Source organism: Eucalyptus grandis, chromosome 9 (assembly GCF_016545825.1).
Source record: "Eucalyptus grandis isolate ANBG69807.140 chromosome 9, ASM1654582v1, whole genome shotgun sequence".
NCBI lineage: Eukaryota > Viridiplantae > Streptophyta > Magnoliopsida > Myrtales > Myrtaceae > Eucalyptus > Eucalyptus grandis.
Window position 1 is genome coordinate 42,353,281 of NC_052620.1, and position 27,048 is coordinate 42,380,328.

The 27,048-nt window shown below is 40.8% G+C and overlaps 3 protein-coding genes across 3 annotated transcripts; 1 reads left to right on the forward strand and 2 right to left on the reverse strand.

The window, feature by feature from the left end:
- Positions 1 to 653: 653 nt before the first annotated feature.
- On the reverse strand, positions 654 to 11,242 carry LOC104419906 (calmodulin-binding transcription activator 2). The gene is given in 14 exon segments (XM_010031737.3): positions 654 to 1,337; positions 1,962 to 2,285; positions 2,704 to 3,283; positions 3,672 to 4,342; positions 4,873 to 5,331; positions 6,233 to 6,546; positions 6,703 to 6,825; positions 6,917 to 7,066; positions 7,069 to 7,093; positions 7,910 to 7,952; positions 8,783 to 8,871; positions 9,129 to 9,244; positions 10,169 to 10,288; positions 10,942 to 11,242. Coding segments are annotated over 14 exon segments (3,168 nt in total). The 5' UTR covers positions 10,982 to 11,242; the 3' UTR covers positions 654 to 1,223.
- A 1,755-nt stretch (positions 11,243 to 12,997) lies between these two features.
- Positions 12,998 to 16,267, forward strand: LOC104419907 (ubiquinol oxidase, mitochondrial). Its single transcript, XM_010031738.3, has 4 exons — positions 12,998 to 13,583; positions 14,078 to 14,206; positions 14,700 to 15,188; positions 15,929 to 16,267. Exons 1-4 carry the CDS (start codon positions 13,242 to 13,244, stop codon positions 15,986 to 15,988), a joined length of 1,020 nt encoding a protein of 339 aa, XP_010030040.2. The 5' UTR covers positions 12,998 to 13,241; the 3' UTR covers positions 15,989 to 16,267.
- Positions 16,268 to 18,083: 1,816 nt separating this feature from the next.
- On the reverse strand, positions 18,084 to 26,526 carry LOC104419908 (potassium transporter 7). The gene is made up of 10 exons (XM_010031739.3): positions 25,948 to 26,526; positions 24,593 to 24,821; positions 24,200 to 24,448; positions 23,993 to 24,043; positions 22,293 to 22,553; positions 21,651 to 21,703; positions 21,371 to 21,485; positions 20,906 to 21,160; positions 19,405 to 19,927; positions 18,084 to 19,170 (listed from the first exon to the last, which is right to left on the reverse strand). Exons 1-10 carry the CDS (start codon positions 26,242 to 26,244, stop codon positions 18,642 to 18,644), a joined length of 2,562 nt encoding a protein of 853 aa, XP_010030041.1. The 5' UTR covers positions 26,245 to 26,526; the 3' UTR covers positions 18,084 to 18,641.
- Between the last annotated feature and the right edge of the window lie 522 nt (positions 26,527 to 27,048).

The following is a 27,048-nucleotide window of genomic DNA, read 5'->3' on the forward strand; positions in this document are numbered from 1 at the left end:
TTTTTTTTTTTGAACAAAAAGGAAATGATGTTTTGATCGACTGCATATGATCACCGTCGGACTCGCGCTATGCTTGGGGCCCACGGCACGAAGAACATCCGAATCTTTTCTGGAGCTGTCCATGTCCGGTCCGGCGCGGTTTGATCAAATTTTTTGGAAACAAAACTACGGAAAATATCTGACCAAAAAAATAAAAAACTACTGAAAATAAATAGGTATAGAGTTTTATCTTCCGGTTTTGTTAGAACGTGTATTTTCGTCAATGTTTGGCCATTTACGCATCCGTAGCCTTAAATGCATAAACCCTATAGCAACATTCATACCTCAGCTTTTTTTCAACAAAAAAAAAAAAATATTCTTAATATTTTTTTAAATGATCATTTATGTCAATGGAATTTAATCGTTCATTCATTTTTTTATAAATAATGTAAATAATCATTTTAAAAAAATTAAATCACTCATTTTTTATAAATCAAATGAAGCCTTTGAGTTTTTTTTTTTTTTTTTTTAGGGTGGCTTAGAATTTCAATATCTCAATCCTTGCATAAGCCACCACTATCTTGCTTTGAGCAAGCCTGAATGACCTTAATCAAAGCCCAGTTCAACAAACCGTCCACCAATCCAAAGAGGTAAAGAAAGCTCGTGCAGCGAACTTTAAAGTTCAAATCCAACCATTAAACTAAACAACAAATCATAAACCATCCAACATTCACCAGGGCATATCTTTCGGACGATTACAAACCGAATTTGCTGTTTCAAATGTCTAAGCAGATGAACACTTCCGTAACCGCTTTCACCATCATCTCATCTCTTTTACAATCCAAGTCATAATTATCGATTCTCATATAATATACAACAAGAAAAACATAAAAAGGAAGCCATTGCACTGCGGTATCGGGAGTGGCTCCCACATTAGTGTCAACTTTAAGATCTCCAGCCAATCCATGTCGAGACAACTTCGAAGGGGTGCCAATCTTTCAGCGGAATGTGATCTCCGAAGACCTAATTTTGAATGATGAAAACTTAAATAGAAATTGCAGTTTTTATATGTCAACATGTACTTGGAAACCTATCTGACAAATGCTATCTGACCATTACAAATTACTAACGAAACTCAAGGAAAAACAAAGAATGTGCACTCTAGAACACCTGTATAACCTCTACACTGCAGCAATGACACCACCCATCTATATACAAGTTAATGGGAGTTGAGTTACAAAGGATCAGTCAAATGTTATAGACATCAATGTGTCATCATCCAAGAGAGAGTCGATATCTAGAAGGTCCTCTTCCCCATCAGCTACTTCCGCTGAATTGCTCAAAACCATGTCATGTGCCTGCAAAGCATACAACCCATATAAGCCCCAGAAACAAGAGATTGACAGAGGAAAGTATGATCTCAACTCTGTTCATCGACAAATTCAATCATAGTTACCATCTTGAGAACACAGAGTTATGGTTCAGCATATGTAGCTGCCGAGGGGTAGCAGGAGCCACATCACATTCACAAACCATTAATCCACTATATGCAACATGATCAGGACGGATGTTGTTCTAAGTTCTGACTCAATGTCAGCTGCTGAGAAGACTGATGTATTAAGGGTAGAAAAGCAAAAGAAAAGAAAAAATTTCATTCAAGGAGACTTGACTTCCAAATGTCGGAGATAAATTCTTCACTCGGCTAATTTTATCTTTTGCTTTTATTTTCCGCCAGAATTGGGCGTTTATAAGTTCCTTTCCAATTTTTCTCCTTCTACTTTTCTGAGATTCATACTGATAAAACTTCTTCACCACCAATCACAAATTAGTTTTGCAAATGTCTTTCTTGGGATATTTCGCTCGTCTTCAAAGATTAATTTGACAGGAGAATATAGATAACTTATCCTAGAAAGTTAAATACGAACAAAAATCCCAACTCGGAACCTTCAATTAAATTGGACGTAGATCCTAAACATTTGTACCTTATTCTCTCGCATCCCTTCAACCACATTCAACAGCCTGCGATACTGAGATCGGGCTTCAGGATATTGAGCCATAGACTTCACCCTTGTGAGAGCTTTCTGCAACCTCTCTTCAGTCTGCTTCCTTCCGTCCTTGAGAAAATCATAATCGTCCTCTTTTTGGGGCAGGGCTTGCTGACTGGTGTGCTTATTCAGTGCATCTGAGCGGTATCCCCGTAAACCACTACCTTTACGACGCCAGCGCAGTATAATTTTCTCCAGAATCCCCACCGACCAGATGATAGTCTTGTATTGCTTCCTTACTTGGTGTCCTCTCACATGAGCCTTCATGAAGTAAAGCAAGTCAGCAATTCAAGCCATGGTGCAGGAAAAGATTTATATCATATAAAGCTGGCCCACAAATTGACTGGGGAAAGGAAAGAAGGGAATATCAAAGAGTAGAGGGAAGCTCCATCACATACAATAAAAAATGTGGTGGATCAGTACAAACAAATTAGATTCATCTTTAAGTAACCTAGGACCTCTGTGACACAGATGAAGCCTCTTCCAGGAGTGAAAATGATATCCCTTGTAACCAAATACCTATCTCCTAATTCCTACATCCTCTATAGGTGGTCTCTTTCTCAACAGCAGCATCAATCCTCTTATGCATGAATTACGATCATACGCTACCATAAGACCATCAGAAAACCACACCAACAGACAGTGGAACTCTGATTCTGTAGAAATAAAAGCTACAAACCTGGATTTTAACAATTCTTTGTCGAATGTTAAGGAACTCTTTTCTCTTTTTCCAACCCCGGAACTTCTTCTGTATTTGTATTGCAGCACCATGAACAAGCCCATCACTCAGCCAAGTCCCTCGGTTCTTACTAGTGACAAAAGCAATAGCTTGCTCATCAGAGTATTCAGATGCATAGTCACCCGTTTCCAACTTTTTCCGCTGAAAAGATTGTATTCGAAACATTTGATGTATCCTATGAGCAGCTTGGGTGGCATTGCAGACAGCATTAAGTGAATCCTTCAGTGAGAGTACATCTGGCATATCACCATCACCAAGAGGAGTTGGAGAACGCTCCGAAATCGTTTGCACAGCTTTCTTTTCATTAACTTCTGAGGGGGAATCCTCCTTTGGATCATTCACTGTAAGCGGTTCAAGATAGCTGGTTAACATACACTCTGCAATGAAACCAGAGATTCCTTTGTGCCCATTGACAGAAGCCAGGTCTGCAGGTGTTCTGCCCAGTGGATATTCTGGAGATGGGTCCGATGGAACACCAGGAGTAGCATCAAGCGAAAGAAGGACGGCAACTGTCTGCTCTCTGCAAGCATGAGATAGAGGAGTTAAACCAACCCGAAAACTCCACATGACCTATCATATGACATAACTATACAAAGTGGAGAAAAATGAAACAAGAAGGTGCTTTCGAGGTAGGGCCACGGGGATTTCACGTCAGCTTAAATGACAGTAACGATGGAGATCATCGTCATTAAGCCTCAGTGTGTCAACAAGGCAGAAAGTACTTACTGAGGTCAACAAAGGTCAGCAAACAATAGTTTATATGATACAACAGGGAAAATTTGTAGATATTTAGTTAACCATAAAGTGAGAGACTTCACTATGAGGCATCTCATGGCAACAAAAGATAATGAATCATAAACAAAAACAATGAGAGCAATAATATTCAGAATTGGTTAAAAGGCCCTTGCCTGCCACGAAATGCAGCCCAATGAAGTGCAGTCCAACCATTAACATCCCGGAAATTGATACTAATTCCTGCACTTAAAATTGGTTTTATGGCCCAATTGTAACCAAGTGCAGCTGCCAAATGTATAACGCCTTGCCCTTGCTCATCTAATACACATGGTCCTTTACCATCTTCAATTACTTTGTGAAGAAGCCATGAGTACAGCTTCTCTCTCAAAAGCTTCTGATGGAGCTCCTCCTTTGCTTCATGCAGATACAAATTGACCCGATAACTCTCCTCTTCATCCTTCAATCCTATGATTTTATCAATTAAGTCCTGTTTCTCAAGGAGGCCTTCAACGGAATTATCAGGATGACCAGCAGCATTAGACGACAGCAACCTCTCAAGTTGCAAGTGCAGATGCATTTCTTCCAGATCATTATCATATATCTCACTGATATCCACACCTTTAGTAGATCCAACTCGGAAGTCAAACTCACGTACCTCACTACAAGCTAACCTGTTAGAACATGTGATGTAAAAAGGGACTCGGCCAATAACGTGAGGGGTTCGGCAAGAAAGAATCCCATCAGCTAAAACCGTTGTTGGAACCTCCACTTCCCCAAACATGCAAGACCAGTTATATTTGGCAACCTCTTGTTGATTCTTCAAGAATGTCCCCATGATCAGAACCTTTTTTGGCAGTAAACAAGATGAATATCCATTAAAGACAACACATTATAGACAAGAAGCATCAAAAACATTTACTCAAAATGCGCATGAGAGGCAACATTTCTCCAAATATCCTAAATTGACTAGTCATTAGTAGAAACAGAATCATATTCTCCAAAATATCCTAGCAATTGAGTCATGTAAAAAAAAAAAAAAAAAAAGTGGAGTACCATCAGCTCGGAACATCAACACATACTTGAATGGCTATATATAGCAGGATTTCAACTACACGTATATTACAAAGTAAAGCAGAAAGATTTTTTATCAGAATTTGTTATGCCGCTTTATGAGTATCACTTAGATCAAGGTAATTTAAACTCAGTAACCATGCTAACTACTTGTAAATTATGGTGAGGTGTAGAAGTGAAAGATGGAGAAAACCTGAGTTTGTTTTGTACCAATAAGCATTAATCTCCCAAAAAGAAAACCATCCATCGATTAGTAACTACAAAATTTCTACTTCTAACAACCAACATATCCTAATTTCTGACCTTGATTCCAGAATTGCCATAAGCCCACTTAGGAGAGAAATCACGAATGCTGAAAAGCTGGTCCTGGGAGAGAGAGGGACCCAAAGAGGAATCTTCAACGTTTCCACATTCAACAGTGCTCCATGGTAAGCCAGATGTAGATTGCACTTTTAGATCCTCAACGTCTCCAAGTTCTTTAGTAATCCACCTTGAAAAACTGTCAACTTTCTTCAAGCCATCCTCTCCATCAGATAATAGTCGCCTTGCAGCAAAAGCATAATTAGCCTCCCCTCCCACAGGCACATTTTTGTCCTCATTTGCTTCCAGGTGTTCATATTGTTGATTAAGACCACCTGAAGCATCCTGTGATTCAGAATTCTGTTTGATTTGCTCAAGGAACCTAATGTCTGGCTCATATGCCAAATCCAAATCCAGATCCAAAGACTGGTCCATGGTCCACGGGCCATCTTCCCCAGAAACCTGCATATTAAACTTAAGTCAATATGTGCTTACAATGAAGCAGCTCCTGCAATCCACCAGCAAATGCAAAAAACAGAAACGTGCTCTACATAACAGTATTGATCTTTTGGTGATGACCCCAGCAGATAATTATCAGAGCTTTCATTATTGATCTTGTCTCATGTCAAGCTGAATGACATCAACATTTATGACATTTTTTTAAGGAATTTAAACTAAAGGAAAACCTTTTACTACAACAAACAGATGACTAGACATTTCAAGTGATTACCTTAGGTATAATGGAAACATCATTTAGATATTGAAATTATTGAAAATCGAGGACAAGGTGAAACTTGCAACGCAGAGTTGATTGTTGATTCACAGAATCATCAAAGCCATCTAACAGTTCCAGAATAGTTGCAACGAACCGATAATATATAAGCACGTGAGACACACATAAGTCTTTGTCCCAGATATCAGCACAACAAATAATAAAAAAGCAAGAAACACCAGAGTCTACGGATTTCCATCATTGCAGCTAAACCAAACAAGTAGAGCAAATCCAACATATTGACCATGAATCTTTTCCTTCAAAGAATAATGGCAGATTGCAAAAAAAAAAAAAAAAAAAAAGAAAGAACTCTCACAGAAAGCTACTCTTACCACCGAATAACTTAATAGGTGGACTTCGACACAGATTCCCAAAATTATACTTATGTTGTAAGGAATGAAACATTCACTTTAGCCTCATGGCACCTAGCACAGACTATCAGACAAAATTACCTCAACAACAAAAACCTTTTCACAAGGCACATTGCATCCAGAGAACATAATCTGGAAACTAGCTTATAAGAGCACAGCCACATTGCATGTCAAAATGCCAGAATGGTACATAAAAAAGTGCAAAGCAAACCTAAAGTACCTGCCAATGGGACTGTGTAGATGCAGGAATGCTAATATGCTGTTTCGAAACACTCTCCCCTCCTAAAAGCTCACTTAGCACAATATTTTCTTGTCCAAAGACAGCTCCTGAAGGAATTGTTTGGCTTGAAGATGATGGTACATGAGAAGGTACCACGGCAGATCCAGACATAGATTGCTTTAAGATATCCTCCCAAGATGCCAAACCAAGAGATTTTTGAGATTGAATGCCGCTACCAATATCAGTGGAACCATCAACATGGGTAGTTGAGGTAGCATTCACATCAGGTCTCAAGGACCAACCTTTGTGATTCTCTGGTAAACATTAAGCGAGCATGCTGTCAGCTTTCAAACTCCTAATGCGACAGTGGCAAAACAAACTTAGATGAAGGACAAGCATATGGGTGTTTCCTCCTCACATGAGGATGCATATTAAATAAAAACATGCACATTTGTAAGAAAAGCAAGAACCTGGATAGGAACTTGGGAAATAGGCACTTGAAGACATGGCATTGTTGTTCACTGGGGAGCCTTTCTCCTTTTGTAGTGATGAAGGAAATGTGCATAAACCAGAATTATTTCGGTGAGTCTCTTCTGCACCAAACACCATATGAAACATGAGCGAGTTTGGTAGGCAAGACAGAATATCCACATTGCTTTTTATCTCTAGGCATAGACACAGTACCTGAATCAGCATCTTCACATAGTGATGTCAAAGTGCTAGTTGGGCTGGTCGAATCAGTATTTCCTGAGAGAGCTGAGCTGTGATTCATGGAGTAGCTATATGAGGGAGGGCTGTCTTTTTGGAAACTTCTGGCACTTTCTTCATTTTCCCTCCGCCACTCACATTTGCTCTATTTCCCTGAAAGAAACAAAAACCGACAATGAAAATTACAGTTCCATGTTAAATCTACTAATACACATGCAATGCAAGTCATGAGACCTAATCAAAGCAACAGAAGATGACACAGAAGGCACTTGAGAGGGTCAAGAAAAATTAAATAGTCTTAGCATAGTAAAACCTGCAAAACATCCCTTGCCAGAAAGCATAAAAGAATAGTTGAAGAACGAAAAGGCATCCTTGCTATAGATACAGATGTGCTAGAACCAGATAATGGAGAAGAAAATGGCATGAAAAACACAAATATTGTAATAATAAAGGAAGGCTACAGATGAAAGAATTTAGAATCCATCTGACTTTACTTCCAAAGCAACACCTTAACAGACCATATAAAGAAAGTAATAATCTCAAAGAAAAACGGCGGGTACATATCACCTCCTTTAATGAGGATTTTCCTGGAAGTGAGAGAGAGAGAGAGAGAAAGAGAGTTTCTCCTCTGCAGCACACAAAAAACCAACAAAGAGAACAGAAGAGATGCCAATCTTTATATGACTCTGTTTCAGTTCAAGGAATGCCAGCAAAATTCCTCATTGTGGTTCCCATAAATAAACTAACAAGAGAGAAGGGAGGAATAAAACCTACATAAAAAGCTCAATCTCTCACATATTCAACCTTATGTTAATTGATGCGCAGGCTAAACCAGTCGACCTCAAAAACAGGAAAAAAAAAAAAAAAAAAAAGAAGAAGAAGAAAGAAACGAAGGAATAGCAAACAAGTGACAAGATATAAGAAGAGTAAGAAATGCAACCAACAAGTAGAAGGAAAGGAATGAAGTACCTTAACTTCCAAGTAGTGGACGAAAACAATGTGCATCAGATCCCTGCAATTTCCAAAAGTTCATCAGATCACAACCGCTTCGACACTGAAACATTTACCGAGAGCACTTAAAACCTTGACTAGCTAGACGGAATTCAGTAGACAAATTATTTTTAACAATCTCATATTGCCTACTCATCTTGGAAAGCTATGAGCAGATAACAATTTAAGAAAAGGGATGACCCCAAGCCTCATGTTACTAATAACTTTACTGCCAACAGATTGTTATGCTCCTAAAGGATGGGGCACTCTTTTCCATTGTTCCACCACTTCTAATCTTTATTGGAGAAGATAGAACTCCAGAGATGATCATCAAATGAGAAAATGTATAGCATCTTCACTCCAGTTAATGGGGCAGCCTCATCGATGACCACCATTGGTGCAAACAGCACTCAGAAAGATTGTTTCATTAGCTCATTGAGAAGTGCATCCCAAACACTCGTAGGAGAATGAAACGCATGCTAGAGCAAACTAAACCCAACAGCTTGGCAAGCAAAACCCATAGGAACAGGACCCATCATTGCTCGCTGTCACTTATTTGCTTAACCTCGATATAATTGTGCGACCGGTCTACGAATTAAAACTCCCTAATGAAGCAACAAACATTAAATTTTCATCAACTTTGAGAAGCCATTAGCAAACATGGTACATATCATTATATCCTTCGCGCAACACCCTCCTACGTTATCCATAGTTCAGCCACATGTCAAACAGTTGGATATGACTCTTCTTATATCATGTTTGTCAAAGAACAACTCCAACAATTGTAAGTTCCATACTAGAAGACTCAAATTGTATGACTAGTCAATAAACTATGAGAAAGCTTGGACTTACTGCTCAAGCATCCAATAGCTGCGTCTTTGAAAGTTCTCATTTTCTTCACCATGTGCATAGTAACAGTGCAGTACGTCCACGCTTCCAACCTAAAATAACTCAAAAAGATACATCCATCAGACAATGATTAATTTGAATAATTCGCACAGACCACAACTAGTTTATGAAATGCCAAACACTGCAACTTGATTAAAGATTTCCGTGCAAATGAAAATCTCTGACCCTATATGTGAATATTCTCTAATGCCAAAAGAAAGTCAGGGGAGAAATTACAAAAACAGGGAGCTGATGAGGCAAAATCACAGGAACATAACAATAAAGAAGGGAAATCCTCTGGCAGGCTTACCTTCAGCTTCTCATGTGCTTCCTTCACCGTCTTTCCATCCCTCTTCTTCCTCCAGTTATGCCCATCCTTCCTAAAGTATCTTAGCACCTTCCGGTCAAAGAGAAAAAGCGAACCACCTGGAAGGCCAAAATGTAAGTCCCACCCTCATTCTAGAAGCCTTACCAATTAAATTAAGAGCATTTAACAGCACAGAACACTGATAACTAATTGCCACACAGAAAAGGTTTACTCATGTTCAGAGAGCTTTCAGCACCGTTCTTGCTGTTTTTCAATCAACTAACCATACTCTCTACCAGCTGGATGCTTAACTTAAGGAATTAGGAATGTCATTCGGCAAAAAGCCTTTATCGTTAACCCGACAACAGAGGTAAGAGATTCAAGCATGATCTATACTCAGCTAGATACAGTTCCCGTTTCCATTTCTGAAGTAATCATGTATGATAGGGAACATGGCCAACAACACACAAGAACTTGTAATCATCGCCTTTAGTTCTTTTGTACAATGATTTAAGTCGTGTAGTACAGAACACCAAGCATATAGCAAATGCAATCCATGCTTTTCAGCAACCATGTCGAATCTTTGAATTCTGTATATGTGTTTTTATTTTTTCAAGTAAGACGGATTTAGGTTACCAATATACGCATTTATTGGTTCTCCAACGAGATATGCATGTAGTTCAACAGACTATCAAAAGCACCAAAATTCTTGAGGTAATAATTGACATGCAAACCATGACAGGAGGAATTAAATAGTGATTTGCAGTCCACAAGATAAGTGCCAGACAAAATAATAGTATACCAAATATAAACCACTAATTCCATGGTCAAGATGTCAAAGTGAGAAATTTCAAGTTGATTTGCGAATTTAAGAAGTCAACCTGCTACTAGTACATTAAAAGACACATAGAGTCCATTCAAGGAAAAGGGATCTCAAATCATTATGGCTCCAAGGATTTGCCAATGATGTATAATCACTATTCCATCCCGTCAAGCTGTAAGGGAAAAGGCAAAAGCATTCCTGCAACAAGTGCAATACATACTTGGGGGTCGGGTTGGAGGCTCAGCAGCAATCTGAAATTTCTGATGATTGCGAAGAATTTCACATATTTCAGCAGGTCGCAACCATCGGTGTTGAGCTTCAACTTGTAGCTGTTCAATATCTGCATAGAACATATTAGACAACCAGATCAACCCCTGATGTCTTACACCGAGAATAGAAGGTCATGACCTACTAAGGTGTACTACTCTCCATGCAGTTCATCGTCTGCACAACATATTGATGCTAAGCAACTGTTATTTGCAGCAAAAAAGGATCTATCATCTAATAAATAAAGAGCAAACTCACAGAACCGCCTCCCTCCCTCTCCCTCCCTCACGCACGAAGCTCACAGAAAGTGCTCCACACTCAGGACAAGAAGCTTATAACAATTCAACTCAATTTCGGTCCTCTCAAGCACCCAATCCAAAATCAGCCGTCGGCTTCGAACGCAAGATTGCATCGACCTCACTCCAAGTAACCTCAAAGTTCAAGTAAACCCGCCCCCCTCTCCGACACCCAATACTAACGAAACAGCGCGCGCACGAGACGCTCTAGGCGGAGACTACTGCTCCCAGCCGCCCTACGATCGAGACACGCTCGGCTCGCACCAGACGAGTCCAGCTCCAGCTCATCACTGAGCTTCCGCGGAGGCAGTAAAATCGATACAACACGCCAATCAGCAGGCGAATCAGAGAGGAGATCGGACTCGAGAGGACCAACAGATTGATCGAGACCGCAAATCTAGACACAGAGAGAGAGAGGTAGAGAGGTGACCTAGCTGAGGAGTGAGGCCGTAAGATCCGCGCTGCGCCATGCGGAGCACAGGGGAGACGACGGCAACGCGGAATCGGAGGAGGAAGACGACGACGACGATGACGATGACGATGATGATGGAACAGTCAAACGCTTCTCGGCAGCGGCTGCGATTCGGATTAAGTTGAGAGAGAGAATTGAATGTGAACGCACGGTGGAGGACGGACGAGGAAGGTGGGGAAGGAGGAAAGAGGGTGGAGGGGTCGTCGGGGTGGGGGCTTTATGGTAATTTCGACGCTCCGCTTGCGGTGCTGCTCTTCTTGGAAAGTCGAAAAGTCGTTGTGGGAGGGAGTGGAAAAACTCGCTTTCGCCGAGTGCTCGCTTGACATATGGCGAGCGTCTTCGCTTGCCTCCTTTTTCTTTCTTTCTTTTTTCTCTTTTTTTCTTTTTTTCTTTCTATTTTCTTTTTCGACTTTATCATATGCCCCGAAATCAATCCTGCCTGCCTGTAAGGCTGTACTACATCGCCTGTCGTACGGAGTTCGCGTTTTCGCTCTTTTGACTTTTTCTGGGGAAGCCAGTATCCGCGCACCGTCCAGGCTTTTCGGCGTTGTGGGCTTGCGGCCCAACTTGGAAGCTTCAGAAAAGGCCTCGGCGTCTGCTCGAATTTCAAATTCGGGCCCATTCTCGAATATTTGTACCCTCAATTCAACGACAAAAGTCGATTTTCTTTGTACGTTTTGAGATCTGACTATTAGCTGAGTACTTTCCTAGTGTCATAGTCAACACCTCCCGACGTGATATGGTGCACAATGCTTTGTTCCCATGTTAAAGTAAGAACAAAATTTACTCATTGAGAAGTCGGCCCAAAATAAAAATTGCATCAATTAAAAAAAGAAATAAAGATATTGCCGATCGCGATATATAACTTATTAATATGATGACTTAAGATAAATATTCGATTACTATAGTATATAATTTGAGTTTTTGGCAATTATATCATAAAAATATAAAAGAAAATTACTTGTTTTAAAATATTCGATTTGAGTCATAACTACTCAGCACTACCTTGATTCATGAATTCGAGATTTGAGAGCCTAATACTATATCCCTACTAAGATGTCAGTAGTTAAAGAGTTTCTCTACATGAGGTATGGAGTAATTGGACAACTCAAAACAAACCTTTTTAGAGATTTTTAGCACTAAAGTTAGTGTATTCGATAGGCAAACCTAAGATTTACTCCTGTTCAAAGAAGTTCAAGCGCCCTTCTTTTGGTTTTTCAATCAACAGTCCATACTTTCTACCGGCTGTGGCTTTAACTTAAGAATGACATTCGGCAGAAGAATCTTCGTTGTCAAACCGACGTAGAAAACAGGATGGCTTTAGGCCACCAACATGCCCATCAATTTAGCTAATACCTTAAGCTTGGAGCTCAAACACCACTTGGTGGTGGAGCTCAAGTAATCATGGCAGGTGACCATGAGCTCGAGCTCATGCCATGCACCCATCAACCAAAGCTTAGTAGTCATAGTGATTATAATGAAACTTGCCATCCATCAGTTTCGCTCTCATCCCCAACAAATCTTCACAGTCATTGGATTCATGACAGGTATTGTAGCATGACTTTTTCATTTAATTATCCAGTAATAAGTCTTTCACAATATTGATTGACGCGCAACTCATTTGACGATACATAACAATTTTTAGCAAATTACATCATGAAACGCGTAATCCGACATCCAAATTCCGACGTGCAACATCCGTATCAACAGTCTCACTAAGAGAAAAAGTAAAAGAGATGGTAAGGACCACCAGAGGCAAATCCCCGAGTCAGTCAACAAAAGTAACGTCAGTCTCTTCCTCGTGGTTTCGTTCGTTCGAGCATCACGCGTCTATCGGAGTCAACCGCCACGACCGTTGACTCACGGACAGGTGTCCATCAATGCGGCACCACGGTTTTAATCCTGGGCCGCGCCGCACGTTACAAATCCCCTCGCCGCCAGTGACGCCCGCCGCACGCGCTCCAGCAATGTGGGCATTTTGATCAGGTGCGGCGAGCGATTGACTCCCCCGATTCCACGCTCCCGCAATCGAGCAACGTCTCGAGGGTTCGATCTCCTACTTCGCCACGCACGGAGTCCCGTAATCTCAGCCGTCCGAGCTCCTACTTTTCGCCCACGCGCCGATCGATCAACGGCTCGCCGGAAACACGGAGAAAAAAAACACCGCCCCGGTCTTCGCTTTCTGTCTGCAACATTTCTTCTTCGTTCCAAGGCGTTCTTCAGTATTCTCGTGGAGCGATCCGACTCAGCGATTCGGGATGAGTCAGGGCGTCTTGAGGTCGTTGGCGCGAAGCTTCGTCAATGGCGGCAACCGCGGCGGCGGCGGCGGCCGGTACGTCCTCGGGACGTTCGAGGCGGAATTCGGACGGCGGCCGGGGGGCGTCTCCTGCGGAGTGATCTACGCGAGGAGGATGCTGAGCTCCTCCGCGACGGAGCCTGCTCCGATCGATAAGGAGAAGAAGCAGAGTGCGAGTGCGGAAGAGGAGGAGGAGAAGAAGAAGAACGGCGGAGGTGCGGTGGTTCCTTCGAGCTACTGGGGGATATCGAGGCCTAAGATCACTAGAGAGGACGGTACCGAGTGGCCTTGGAATTGCTTCATGGTATGATGACTTCACGCCTCGGTTCTCGCCGATGTGTTCTTTGAAGGTTGTGCATGTTCTCGGTGTGTCGGTGCATGATTTCTTTCGGTCGACTCGTGGATGTTTTTGCGTTTGCTGCTGGTTTAGGCTCTAAACGAGTGGAGTTAAGAATCGGATCTGTGAAAATCTAGTCATCTGCAGCTCAGCTTTGCACTTTGTATTAGTTTCTAAACGAAGATATACGTCAATGAACTGTGGTTGGATATATTCTTTTGGGATCGGTCACATCGTGGGAAAGGAAAAGATGGGCTGATTCCGAATACTATTGGGGTCATAATCCCTTGCGAAAACTAGCAGAAGATACTTCCATGAACGAACCGATCCTCTCATGACAGGGCTTAGCTCTAATTTCTGCATTAGGTCTTGATATTACCAGTAAATGATACTCATGATTATTTCATTTATAGAAATACTCGGCTCATCCGTCTGTAATTATGTGTTATCTTCTGATGCAGCCTTGGGAAACTTACAGGGCAGACCTATCGATCGACTTGGAAAAGCACCACTTGCCGAAGACATTTTCGGATAAATTTGCATATCGTACGGTGAAGCTGCTGCGAGTTCCTACTGATATTTTCTTTCAGGTGATTTATCATCGCATTTACTTATGTGAGAAAGTTTATGCCGATTAAATTATGAGCTCCGGATACCCATCCTATCGAATAGTGAATGTTAGATAAATGTAGACCATTCAGACATCTGTTGAATCTTTTCTTCCCTATTTTGTACTTGTGATAGTTCCTTCTGCTCTGATGGTTCTTGAGGCGCCGATTTCTTTGACCTTTCCATTTCTTAGCCAAGACTTCAAAAATTCAAACAGATTGTGGGAATAAAAGGGTACATGGTTCTTCTTTACCAAAAAAAAGGGATACATGGTTCTTTCTCTCCTCTGTTTTCAATTTCTGTTTCCATTGGGCTTGCTCTGTCACTCTAGGTGGCCATTGTCTCTGCTCCTCTAACTCCATGTGGCAACCACTAAATGGTAGAAAGTCATGAGAAAGTTCATTTTGTTCAATCATCTCTCTTTGCCTCAACAACTGTGTTTTATTTATTGGAATTGATGAATCCACAATCCAGAGACGCTATGGGTGTCGCGCAATGATGCTTGAAACTGTAGCAGCTGTTCCGGGAATGGTGGGGGGAATGCTACTGCACCTGAGGTCTCTCCGCAAGTTTGAACATAGTGGTGGTTGGGTCAAAGCCCTGCTGGAAGAAGCGGAGAATGAAAGGATGCACCTGATGACGATGGTGGAGCTTGTGAAACCGAAATGGTACGAGAGGCTGCTGGTTCTTTCAGTGCAAGGAGTATTCTTCAATGCTTACTTCGTCCTCTATTTGCTCTCCCCTAAATTAGCACATAGAGTTGTTGGCTATCTGGAAGAGGAGGCCATTCACTCATATACAGAGTACTTGAAGGATATTAACAGTGGTGCGATTGAAAATGTTCCTGCTCCGGCTATTGCCATTGACTACTGGAGGTTACCTAAGGATGCAACTCTGAAGGACGTGATTACAGTTATCCGTGCTGATGAAGCTCATCATCGTGACGTCAACCACTTTGCTTCTGTGAGTGTTCTCTTACTTTCGAATTTGCATGCTGTGTAATGCCAACTCTATTGTGGATTTCACATTATTTCTGAAAATTGTCCTGGAAATCTATTCGAAAATTGTTCTTAGGAGTTAATTTCCATGAGAATTGATGACATCTAAGCTCGAGCATTAACAGAAGATGTTAGTAATGCTATGAAGTACAACTCCAAACCCTGTCGCTATGGTTGATTTTCACTCAGGAAATGTGCATCATCTATCGAATATCTACTGTCAGTTGTGGCACTTCATCTTTCTTTTTCCATGACTACTCAATTTCAAAGTTGTGCTTCTTCGTGTTAGTTGTACAACTTTTCAATCACTTTGGAATGTGTTTTCGTTTTCTTAAACCCTGTGTAGCATAGGTGTCGCACTTTGGCTTCCTGTACGTATTTTTGTCTATCGTTTTTGATGTTTTACATTTGACATTCTAACGTTTTTCAGCAGTCCATTTATGAAGTAGATAAATTTGCGCACATAATTTAACAGACAAATCCATTGCATCATAACATTCTCCTCTGATTTGTGCTGTGTCGATTCTTTGTTACTTCTTTTCTTTGGTCGAAGATTCTTTGTTACTTTGATCAAGCAAGTCTTTACATATTTTAAACATGTTTATGTGGCCGTACGAAGACAAGCGTTGAGCCTCCCACCTGCCGCTTCGCTTTGTGTTATCACCTGAATTGCATATATGGTGACGGTGCTATTTTGTCGTGCAGGACATTCATTTCCAGGGAAGGAAATTGAAGGATTCCCCAGCTCCGCTTGGTTATCACTGAATAAATTAGTTCCCATCTGAAAGAGGCATACCTTGTTGTGTGTGCCACCCCCAGCCATAATCGACTGTGAAACTTCGATTAGGCTTGATGATTTTCCTCCGTCGGAAGTTGAAATTTACTCAGTTGTGAATTGTATTGATCGTGCATTCCATGTGGTAGAGCGCATGTCTGGCCTCCAAGAACCAGATTAAATCGCATCCTAATACTGATGTAAATAGCTTTGTATGGAAGATGTTTATCAGCTTATGATATTAGTGTGTATGGTATTGAATTCATTAAGGGTGAGCATGGTCCAAATTAAGTCAGTCTAGCACCTAACCCAACGACTAACCAGTATAGCGTTGATCCTTAACTTTTGAGATTAGGGACCGATCGTGTTGAGCCTGGGTCAATTAGGCACCAAAAGGACAAACATAAATTTTCAAATTACTTATACATCAACAATGCGACATCAAGCAATCAAATTATGAACACTAGTATATATTAAAGGGAAAATTCCAAATAAGGATCCGAAGTTGATCAATTTTCTCAAATAAGGACTTGAAATGAATTTTGTGTCCGATAAAGACCTAAAGTGAATCCATTGTCTCAAATAAGGACCCGAAGTGGTTGAATCAATTCTAAATAAGAACCTGAGCTTGCTAGTCAGACAAATATTCATGTGACATTTTTGACAACTGGAGTTTGGGCAATTTTGTCCAACAAAAATAGAGGGAAAATTAACAAATCATAAAATAGAAACAAAAAAACCCTAGATTTTCTACAATCTCCCCATTCCTTGTACCCATCCCCCAAAGTTGAAGACCCAAATTCTCTATCGATTGAGGCACGTATTCAAAAACAAGAAAAAAAAAAAACCATATGCTTCTTTCTTTGTTTATGGAGACCCAAATTTTCCGCCGGTCAAGCAAGGCGAGAAAAGACGAGAATCAAGTCGTGATGATGACCAAGTAGTGATTTGATTGAGAAGCAGTGGAAGAGAAGAAAGAAGAAAACGTAAACATCTAAATGAATAACCTAAACTTAATTAATTTATAATTTTCCCTTTTTTTCCAATCACAAATTTTTGCTCCTATTTTAATCGATGAAAAATATCTACGACTAAAGTTCTCAATAGAGATTAATTTGATCAGGATCATTATTTGATACAAAATTCACTTCGAATTCTTATTTAAAACAATAGGTCAACTTCGGTCATTATATGACACATAGTTCACTTTGGTCCTTATTTGAGAAAACAGATTTACTCCAGGTCCTTATTTGAAATTTTCCCTATATTAAATATAAATTCAAGATGAGGTAACAATAGAAACCTTTATTTGCGATTGTTGAGTTGAGTTCGTGAGATGGGTCAAGAGAGACAAGTGATTTCACTAGCTGAGCACGCTTATGAGGAGAGGTTGAGCAGTGAGACGAGTGAACAAAGGCGAGTAGCGAGACAAGCGAAACAAATGAAAGAGGGTTTCCATTTTATTTTATTTTATTTTTTAAGGTTGAATCTAGGTTGCATTTCTACTTTCTACTATAAACAAAGGCGCTAAGGTTTAGATCAGACAAATATAATATATTATATATAGGGTTAGTCCGAGTTAGGATCAACTCTAAAGTCTTAGAATTAAAGACCAATTCCTACAGTGCAGGATCCAAGAATATCTAGACCAAGGATCAGCCCAGTCCCTCTAGAACCGAACCAAGAGTAGCCGAGTTTGGCTAGTCCAAGGTCAACCCTAAACCGATACTCACCTCTAGAATTCATAGATCGATTGCCTAAGACTACGGTCCATCTGTTTTATAAAAAAATGAATGATTTAAAAAATTATTTCCTACAAATTATCACTTGCATTGCTTAAGAAAAGGAATAAACCAAAAAAAAAGTTCATCCACAAAGTAATATAGCTATAATTTATTGTCAATCACAAAAACATTAATCATTAAATAATTATGTCAAGTGATACAAACAATAATTTTTAGAAAAATGTTTTCTACATCATTCATTTTCTGCAAAACAAACAAAGCCTCAAGTGTTATTTTGCATGCATATGTAGCACATTGTAACAGGAACTACCGTCATTCTTTCTTGGTGTAAGTCCCAATCGACATACCAATCGTTTTCTTTTCCTTGAAATCAACAGAAGCTGGTATCTAAGCCACAGGGTACAAATTATTGCGAGGATGAAATTCTCAAAACTGCAATTGCAATGTAGCAACTACACAAGGTCATCCTCGAAGCAAACATGACGAGAGAAATAATAGTTCAGGATCTCATTAGCATACTGTCGACTCTAGTGAGTTTCGTGGTAAGCCGTGTAAAACTGGAACGGAAATTCTCTCCCTTGGTCCTTAAAGAACAAACTTCACTTTTTCCTCTGGCATTTAATAACTAAGTTACAAAAGCAATCTGTTCTCACCTCCTGTAGCAGTCAATCAGTCAAAAGGAATACACGTTGGCACAAAGGAAAAATACCTCACAGCTGCTCCCTTGGCCAGTTCAAACAAACTCATGGTACGTTGGATCCGATTTGTGCCAGATCAGGGGCCACCGCCAAAAAGCATCTGCATAGTCTGAAGCTGCGAAATTTCTTTGAGGGCCGAGCATATCATGATAAAACCCTCTCTCTAAATCTTCACCAAATAATTTGACACATACATGCCTTCACACCATGTAAGTCATACCGACTTGCATTAGATGTGAGTGCGGCACGCTCAGGTTTGCAATCCCCCTCCTGCAGTTCTTTCTCAAGAAAGCATAAAAGTAATTAATGATTAGCTTCTTTATAAACCACGAATCTTTCCTTGCCCTAATATCTCCGTGACCAAGCAGATAGACAACCCCAGATTCTTTTGCCTTGCGGATGAAGGACAACTCTCTCTCAAGACTCTGTTCTGGATCAGATGACGGGGCTGCCTCAACCACTGGCCTGACCTCATCTGAGGTGCTCGCTTCGGAGATGGTATTGCCATCTTGCGTATATTCAGCAAGAAGTGGGGCATTCAGTGAATAAAGACTTCCGTTGGGAGCTATTATTGCCCCACAGTTGTCACCCTCGGAATCCATATCCTCGTCACTATCACTCTCTAGTGACCGCTCCTGGGCTTCCCGACGGATGAACTTCTCTAGGCTTTCAATCAGCAGCTGCTCAAAGGCCTGGTGATTTTCCTTGCGCACATCTTTGTAGCCATACCTTGAAAAATAGTCCAAGTGAATTTAAGTCTCAAGCTTTCATCTACAGCATCAAGCACAGAGAACAACAGTTCCAGATGAAAACTATGCCTAATATGATGTCAAACATTAAAGGGACAAAAAGTAGGACCCGTTCATTCCAGCATAAAAACAGACTAGTATTTTTAGTCAAACGAAGTGTTTAAGACTAACACTTGGGAAATTGCGAGAAAAGTGAAAATTTTGTCAGCAATACCTGGCAATGCACCGAAAAATGTGGTAGCTTTTCGGGCAGACTCTGCGGAAGAGAAATCTCTCACTTTGAGGCACCACAGGAACTGGGACATACTTAATACAAACAAATATTATCATGGAATGAATTGCTGGGAGAGTGGTCAGAAAATGGCCAAAAATAGCTGGTATGCCCTTCACCAACTCATTGTAGAGCAAGCCAATTCCAGGAGCCCTCACAGTCCCAAGATTGCTACCTAATTCCCGCAGCAAATCCATCGACATCTTTTGCTTGACTTCTGTTTCATATTTCAGCTTGCTCCCATAGTTCCATATATACATAACAAGGAACATGACTACTGCAAAAACCAATATTATCCAACTACCATCTCCCACACTCCAAAGAACTGATGAGAAGAAAGTTAATTCCAATCCGAGGAAAATGACCACAAAACTCAGCACAATGATGATGTTTATCTGCCATATAAGAAGCATTACAATTGTTACTAACACTGTTGTCATCATCATCACTCCGAGCTCAACAATTCCTGTTAAAAAGAATCGCATCAGGAAAGATAAAAAGGGCATCCAGTCTCTATGAAGAAAGAAGCTTGGTGAAGAAGAATGCACAATTGTACAGAGTACTCACTACTGATTGTAAATTTGTACTCATTGACAAAACATTTTACTCAATATGTGGCTCTAAATGCAAAAAGTTTTCTTCCAAACACAACAACGTCTATGTTTACAGACTGAATTTTCTATCTGAATTCTTTATGTCACTAAGAAACAGTGCAGCAATCATCTTTATCTCTAAGCATAAGGGAACCACATCAACTGAATATTAGAAAAACCTTGCAAGTAAATCACACGATATAAAAAGTTTACAGCCACACAAAAAGGTTCTGCAACAGCAATCCAAGATTATCGAACAATTGAACATGAAATTTACCAAGTAGCACCCTACAAGGATGAAGTGCTATAGAAGCCATCATAAATAGTCATGAACCAAGAGAAAAAATGACATGCAACACGCAATTGAGATATCTCACATTTTCCTCACATTTATTTGCACACATTACAAGTAACCATGCAGCATGACCTGAATGCGATCTTCATATTCCACTGGTAAGTAGAATTAATTACAGTTGGTGCACTTTAGAGAATGAAAAACAGGGGAAGAGATAGAACAACATAAAAGTAAAAGAAATTTTAAATCCTGAGAGGCTGTTGTTCAGGCATGTGCTCAAGGTGTATGTATAATTGGTAAGAAAGATATTAATTTCGTATTAATGTGCAATGATACAAGTGTAGCATTCACTATAATTATAATTAATCATAGCCATAAGCTGCTTTCTCCAGCTTTTAGCTTTCAAACCACATCAACTTCTACCTCTCCCCTTTGCCAAACACAACTATGAAGACCAACACTATTTAAATTAACTAATGAGATTCCCTACTACTCCATATACACTACAGACACAAGATGGAAATGAAGAGTGGTGACAAGGAGATGTGAGTATTACCATACGCATTTCCAATTTCAGTGATGCTTGATATAGAGCACACCAAGATCACACAGGCTACCATCAGAAACCAATTAATGGCAGGTATATATATCTGGCCCATGAATTTTCGAGAGGTGTGAATGATTTTAAGGCGAGGAAAACACCCCAGTACTGTTGACTGTTTAATACACGAAAATGTGGCTGTTGTCATGGTTCGGCTGGCAATTAGTGCGGCAACATTAGCTATTATTAAGATTGGCCAGAATGCTCCACCTGCAAGAAGTTAAATTTCCTACATAAATTTTTGTCACAGAACAAAACAAAAAATCTACGATAAGAATGTGTAAGTTTCTACTCAGCTCCCCAATAGAAGCAGTTGTTTCCATAGCAGGAAATAGTCGGAGGGTCAGTCAGTCCACGATCAAGGGAGATGAACTTCTTCATGCAGATAATAGATGCAAATTTTTATTAAATAATGCTTACTTGGGATTGAAGAGAAAAACACTTGCTCATAGTTAGAATGGTTGTCCATAAGGTAGGCAGCTTGACCCATGTAACCCAGCATAAGGCAAGGCAGTACAAGAAAAACAAATGTAAGCTGCAAAGAAAATAAATGAATCATATAAACTAGCTTCTACTTCTTGGAAATAAAATAAAATAAAAGGTAAACACAAAGAAAGAATAATGAAAGAACTCAAGCAGCCATACATAGACAGGAAATGAACAACAAAAAAGAAAAGCTTAAATATTCTTGCTTTTTCACCTGAACCGAACGCACTGAAAAGTAGCAAAGATCTGCAAACATTGCCTCGGAACCTGAAGAATAAACCATATTCAGCATTACAACAACCAGAAAATGCTAATAGCCATGTATAACAAAACTTCATAATCAATCGCCAAAAGAAGCCATGGAGAGAGCAGAAAGAAGCTTCTCCCAAACTTCAAGTTTATCATGAGGCCAAGTGGATAAACTATTCACAATGGGAAATTCTGCCTACTGAGAACATTATGATAGCACGTGTAGTATGATTCATAGAGAGGAACCGAGGGGATGCCAACCCATTTACAAAATGGTTTACAAGATAAGGTTTTCAGTAGGTCAAGACAAGAGACTACTTTCTACTAGAACAATAACAGTTCTCCACTGCTAAAGAGCCAATACAAATTAAAACATTTGGAACGCTAAATAACTTTCACCCAAAGTTAGTTTGGATAACATAAACAAATAGAATAAATAGGATATAACATCAATCCAATTTGCCATTACAATAGTAAACAGCTTTTAAATTAGAATGGAGTGCTATCTAAACCATCATGGGAGTGAGGCAAAAGCATTTTATAAGAATGAGAATTTTAACAACATAGTTAAAAAAAGACACTTGTTCACAGAGTATTCCTTGTCTACCTGTGGCACAGAGAAGACAGCCGCCGAGCGCATACCAGGCCTTACTTGTGTTCCTCTTGAAGAAAAAATATATGTGAATCGGATTGAAAGCCCTAAACACACTGGTGTCATATTTTATGATATTGTAAATTCCGATACCAGCAAGAGAACAAAACCATATAAATAAAGCAGGGCCAACCGCAAGTCCCACTTTACTTGTTCCAAACTTCTGTACGCTAAACAATACAACAAGAAAGGCAACTGAAATTGTCATCACCTCCGCTGCAAAAACAAAAGGGAAATACTTTAGCTCATCAATATGATCACTCTAACTTTTAATGACAAGCATATCCTACTAAGGAAACCCCACCATACTCACCACCTCTGCAGAATTTTTACATCTAAAGAACTAAAAGGGTCATAAGAATTTGCATTACCTAGAAATTTAGTTGGTGACTTAGGGCCTGTTTGTTAAAAAGTGTTTCTGTTCCGGGGAAAAAAAAAAAAAAAACAGAAAAGTATTTGGTAAAACTTTTGTTCCCGGAAACAAATTTGAAACAGAAACAAAAAGTAGAAAAAAGTAACTTCTTGTTCCTTGTTCCTAGGAACAATTTCTAAAAATAATTTTTTTCTCTCCTCTTTTTTTCTTCACATTCTTTTCTTCTTCTTCTTCTTCTTCCTTTTGGCCGATCGTCAACCTTGGCCATGGCCTATGCCAGCAACCAGCCAAACAAGGGCTGGCGACCTTGCTAAAGCGTCACCGGCCCCCAGAGATGCTGAGCCACGGCGAGGCTCGTTGGCCTCATCGGCTAGCACAAGGCTCGGTCTCACTAGGCCAGGGCGAGGCCGACCTCGTGCCACCTAGGCAAGGTTAAGCCTTGCCGATGGTCAAGTGAGGCTCCAGCGAGCTCACCAGCCCTCGCCCAGCCAATTGCCGGCCACCAGCGACCGGCCACAAAGAGGAAGAAGGAGAGAAAAGAACGAAGAAAAAAAAAAAAATGAAAATATAATAAAAATATTAAAAAATTAAAAGAAACAACAAAATTATACAATTTTACCAAACACATTTATTTCCGGAAATAGAAATTTTGTACAGTTATTAAGCGCGTGCTTATACTAAAAAATTGTTCCCGGAAACAAAAAAACAAAAAAACTATTTGTGTTCGAAAGTTGTTCCCCGGAATAGAAGTATTACCAAACGCGCCTTTAAAGTAGCCCACAATTAAGTTGTCATTGCAATCCTACACCCTTTCCTGTTTAATTAATAGTTTCAGCTACTTGTTTCCAAAACAAAGGGAACCAAGTACTTGATGAGGCTGGGCTGCAGGAATAATTAATTGAGCTGCTATAGGTATTTTGACCCAATCTACCATCCCAAGTAAAGAGCTTAAAGGCTGTAATACTGGGAAAATATATATATATCTTATTCATTATTATGCCATTCTTCCCTTACAATAATCATTTATACATATCAGGAGCAATGAAGAGGCCTAACCAGTGAAACCTACATTCTAACAGTACACTGTCTGAGGCAGGATGTTTTTGTACATTCAATAAATAACTACTGAGAGGGTTCTTAGAATGCTTCTTTCAAACAAACTAAAACTAACATAAAAACAAAACAAAGAAAAACATAACACGTCTTCTTCTCACCAAAAGAAAAAATTGTTTTAAGAGGACCAGATAAGTGAAAAATAATAATCATTACATGATTGTATTACCTTCCCCAATAGCAGCCACCCCAACTTTTAATCCACCAACAGCAGAGACTACTGCACCAGAAAAACGCGAGAAAACTATGAGCTATTGGCTAATTATGATGATGTAGACGTACATATCCAAGTAAATGACCCATGTATATAGTAGACATCGAAAAATACATTGCCTCAAAGACATCCCAATATAATATCTGAGGATTAAATGAGAACCTGACATTGCCGGCGTGACAACCCCATCAGCAATAACCATAGAAGTACCAGCAAGCACTAGAATCAGGAGCAGCCTTTTCAACGTCAGTGAATTCTCTAGCCTTTCCTTAATCTTTAAGGATCTCTCAAGTTCCGCGGATGGGACTTTAAGCCTAAAGGATGAAATTCGCGCATCAGATGGAAGCTGGTTCGGGAGAAGACTAACTTTGGCGTGTCTACAAATCAATGAGTATAAGGCAAACGTGCCACCTGCAGGAAGTTAAAGCAATGAGAATTTCACTTCCCATGTGTAACATTGAACTCAAATTACTATAAAATGATGTCCTATGTGTTTATAGAGAGAGAGAGAGAGAGAGAGAGAGAGAGAGAGAAGGAGCTTGGAGCACATAATACCTTCGCCATCATCATTGGCCCAAAGAACAATGAGCACATACTTCACTAAAGGGATAATAATTAAGGTGTATAGGACAAGAGATAGTGCTCCAATGACATCCTCATTTCCATTTATAGGTGCCTTGGTGAACATCACACTGAAGGCATATAATGGGCTTGTTCCCACATCACCAAAAACAACCCCAAGAATCTGACATGCAATAACAATTCTTCTTCCCACACTAATTCCCTGCAGCATTATGCAACAATCAGGTTGAATTTCCAGGAACTCATGGCTTCAAAAAAGACATTCCACTGCAACGAATATAGTGACACTTCAAAAATTATCCTTCAAAATTAACAGCTGGAATAATCTTCAGAATAGAAGTGAAAGCCCAACTAAAGCAAAAAAAGGACCAAGAGATAGATCTAATCAATTATTTCATTTACCACTAACAATTAGACATGCTTGTACCCAGAACTGGAAGATCTCACAGGAGTTTATTTACAGTTAAAGCAGCTCAACCTTGCTGCAAGAATGTCCTAGAACATCAATCTAATATCAGCAGCATACTCAAGAAATCATCCTCTTTATAATGTCTTCTTCATGACTCCACCTAATCTGGTTGGACTAACATTTGAGGCATAACGATATCGATATTATTCCAAAATCAACCAATTATCTACAGATCTACATCTACTAAACTGCCAAAAATTGTCCTTGTATAAGGCATAGACGGCATATTTACCATTCTCCACTTATAAAGATGAAAAGATAAGTGTGTGATGAATAAAAGGAGAAAGATAGGAGAAACAAGCGGAGGACCAAAGTTGCTAGGACTAAAACAAAGTGAATCAACCCCTCACTGCATACAAACAAAGGCCCAAAGCTTGTTAATAGCAACCACATCCAAAAGTGAACAATTGGCTTCAAAGCATATTCCCATGCCGCTCGGGCCTAGAACATGATACACATCCCTATACAACGTTAGTGACTCCAGTCCGATCGATAACGAAATCCACTTTCTCAACGGATGATCGCAAACTCCACGAACCAGATGTTGAATGGAGAACTTCACTAACTGTAATGAAAAATCAACTATGCAGGAACAGAACATCCTCAATACAGAGCGAAAGAGTCTTGAAAGCCATCAACCTCAATCGCACAGTCATCTCGTCTCGTCGAAGAAAAAAGTCCGGCCAAACCCCAAGGTCCATGACACGACTCGTCATCTTGCGCATTTCGATCGAAAATAGACAACGCATTTCTCTAGCGACATCCAACCGAGCGATGGCCTCCATTGCGGAAGCCAAACGAAACGCAAAAAACCTAAATCTCGAACGGGACCGCGCCAGAACGACCGGCGAAAACTCACCTCGTAGTCGTTTCTCGGCGCGCCGGGGACCTCGAGAGCCTCGACATCGAAGGAATCAATGCGAGGGCCGGTGCGAATCAGCCGGTGCGCCGCATTCCCGTCGTCGTCCGAATCCAAGGCGGTCCGCGGCGGCGTCCCGTCCTCGTCCTCCTCGTCCTCGTCCTCGTCCCCGTCCCCCTCCTCGCCCTCGATCTCCGAATCGTCGTCGTCCTGGAACACCCACCGGGACTCCGACGAGTCCATGGACCCCATGGCGACCACCGCCTCCGCCCTCTCCGATTCGCCCTCCTCCGCCATACCTCTCTCTCGCTCTCGCTCTGCACCGATCGGTTCCTTCAGCAGCTCCGGCGGCTCCGCCGCATTCGAATCTCCTAGGGGGAGGAGAAGAGGGAAGGGAGGGATCGGGATCGAGAGTGAAGCATTTGGATCAAATGGCCACAGGGACGGGGGGAATAGAGAGAGGGAAGAAGAATCTTTGCAGCGATTGAGCGAAAAAGGGAGAGAAAAACAAAAGAGAGAGAGGGCTCTGTTTCCGTTAAAACTTTGGTAAATAGTGAAGGCGTCGTGGGGGCGTGAAAATTGTCCTTCTGTTATGTTTGCGGAAGAAACCGGAGCGAAGCGAGGCGGAAGCAAAACGGTGGGAGCCGCGGGGCGCGGTTGGGTGGTGTGTCCCTGTCGCGCTCGGTTTGCCCGGTCAAATGGGATCGGGCACGGCACCTGCCCGGCCCGGCCCGGCCCAATCTACATTTTAGCGTCGATAGAAGGCTTCCCCGCTTTGGGCCTCGGGCTGTTCGTTGGAGCGAAATGAAAACGGGCTGCGAGATCATGGGTCGTCACCATAAACCCGACAAGTAGGCCTGGTCATAGAGACAGAGCAAGGCCGGGCGGCGCCGGGCCGTTCCCAGCTGTATCAGGAGTAATCAATTTCCGGTCCAATCCGGCTCTAAGGTGGAACAGGAAACAGACCGAGGAGGACCGGTTCCCAAAATCAGGGACTTGAGCAGTTGGTCCTAGGACCGAGAATTGAACCGCACTATTGGTTTGGTTCCGATTCAATAAAACTAATCACTTATTTTTTCTCACTACTTTTTTCCTATTACT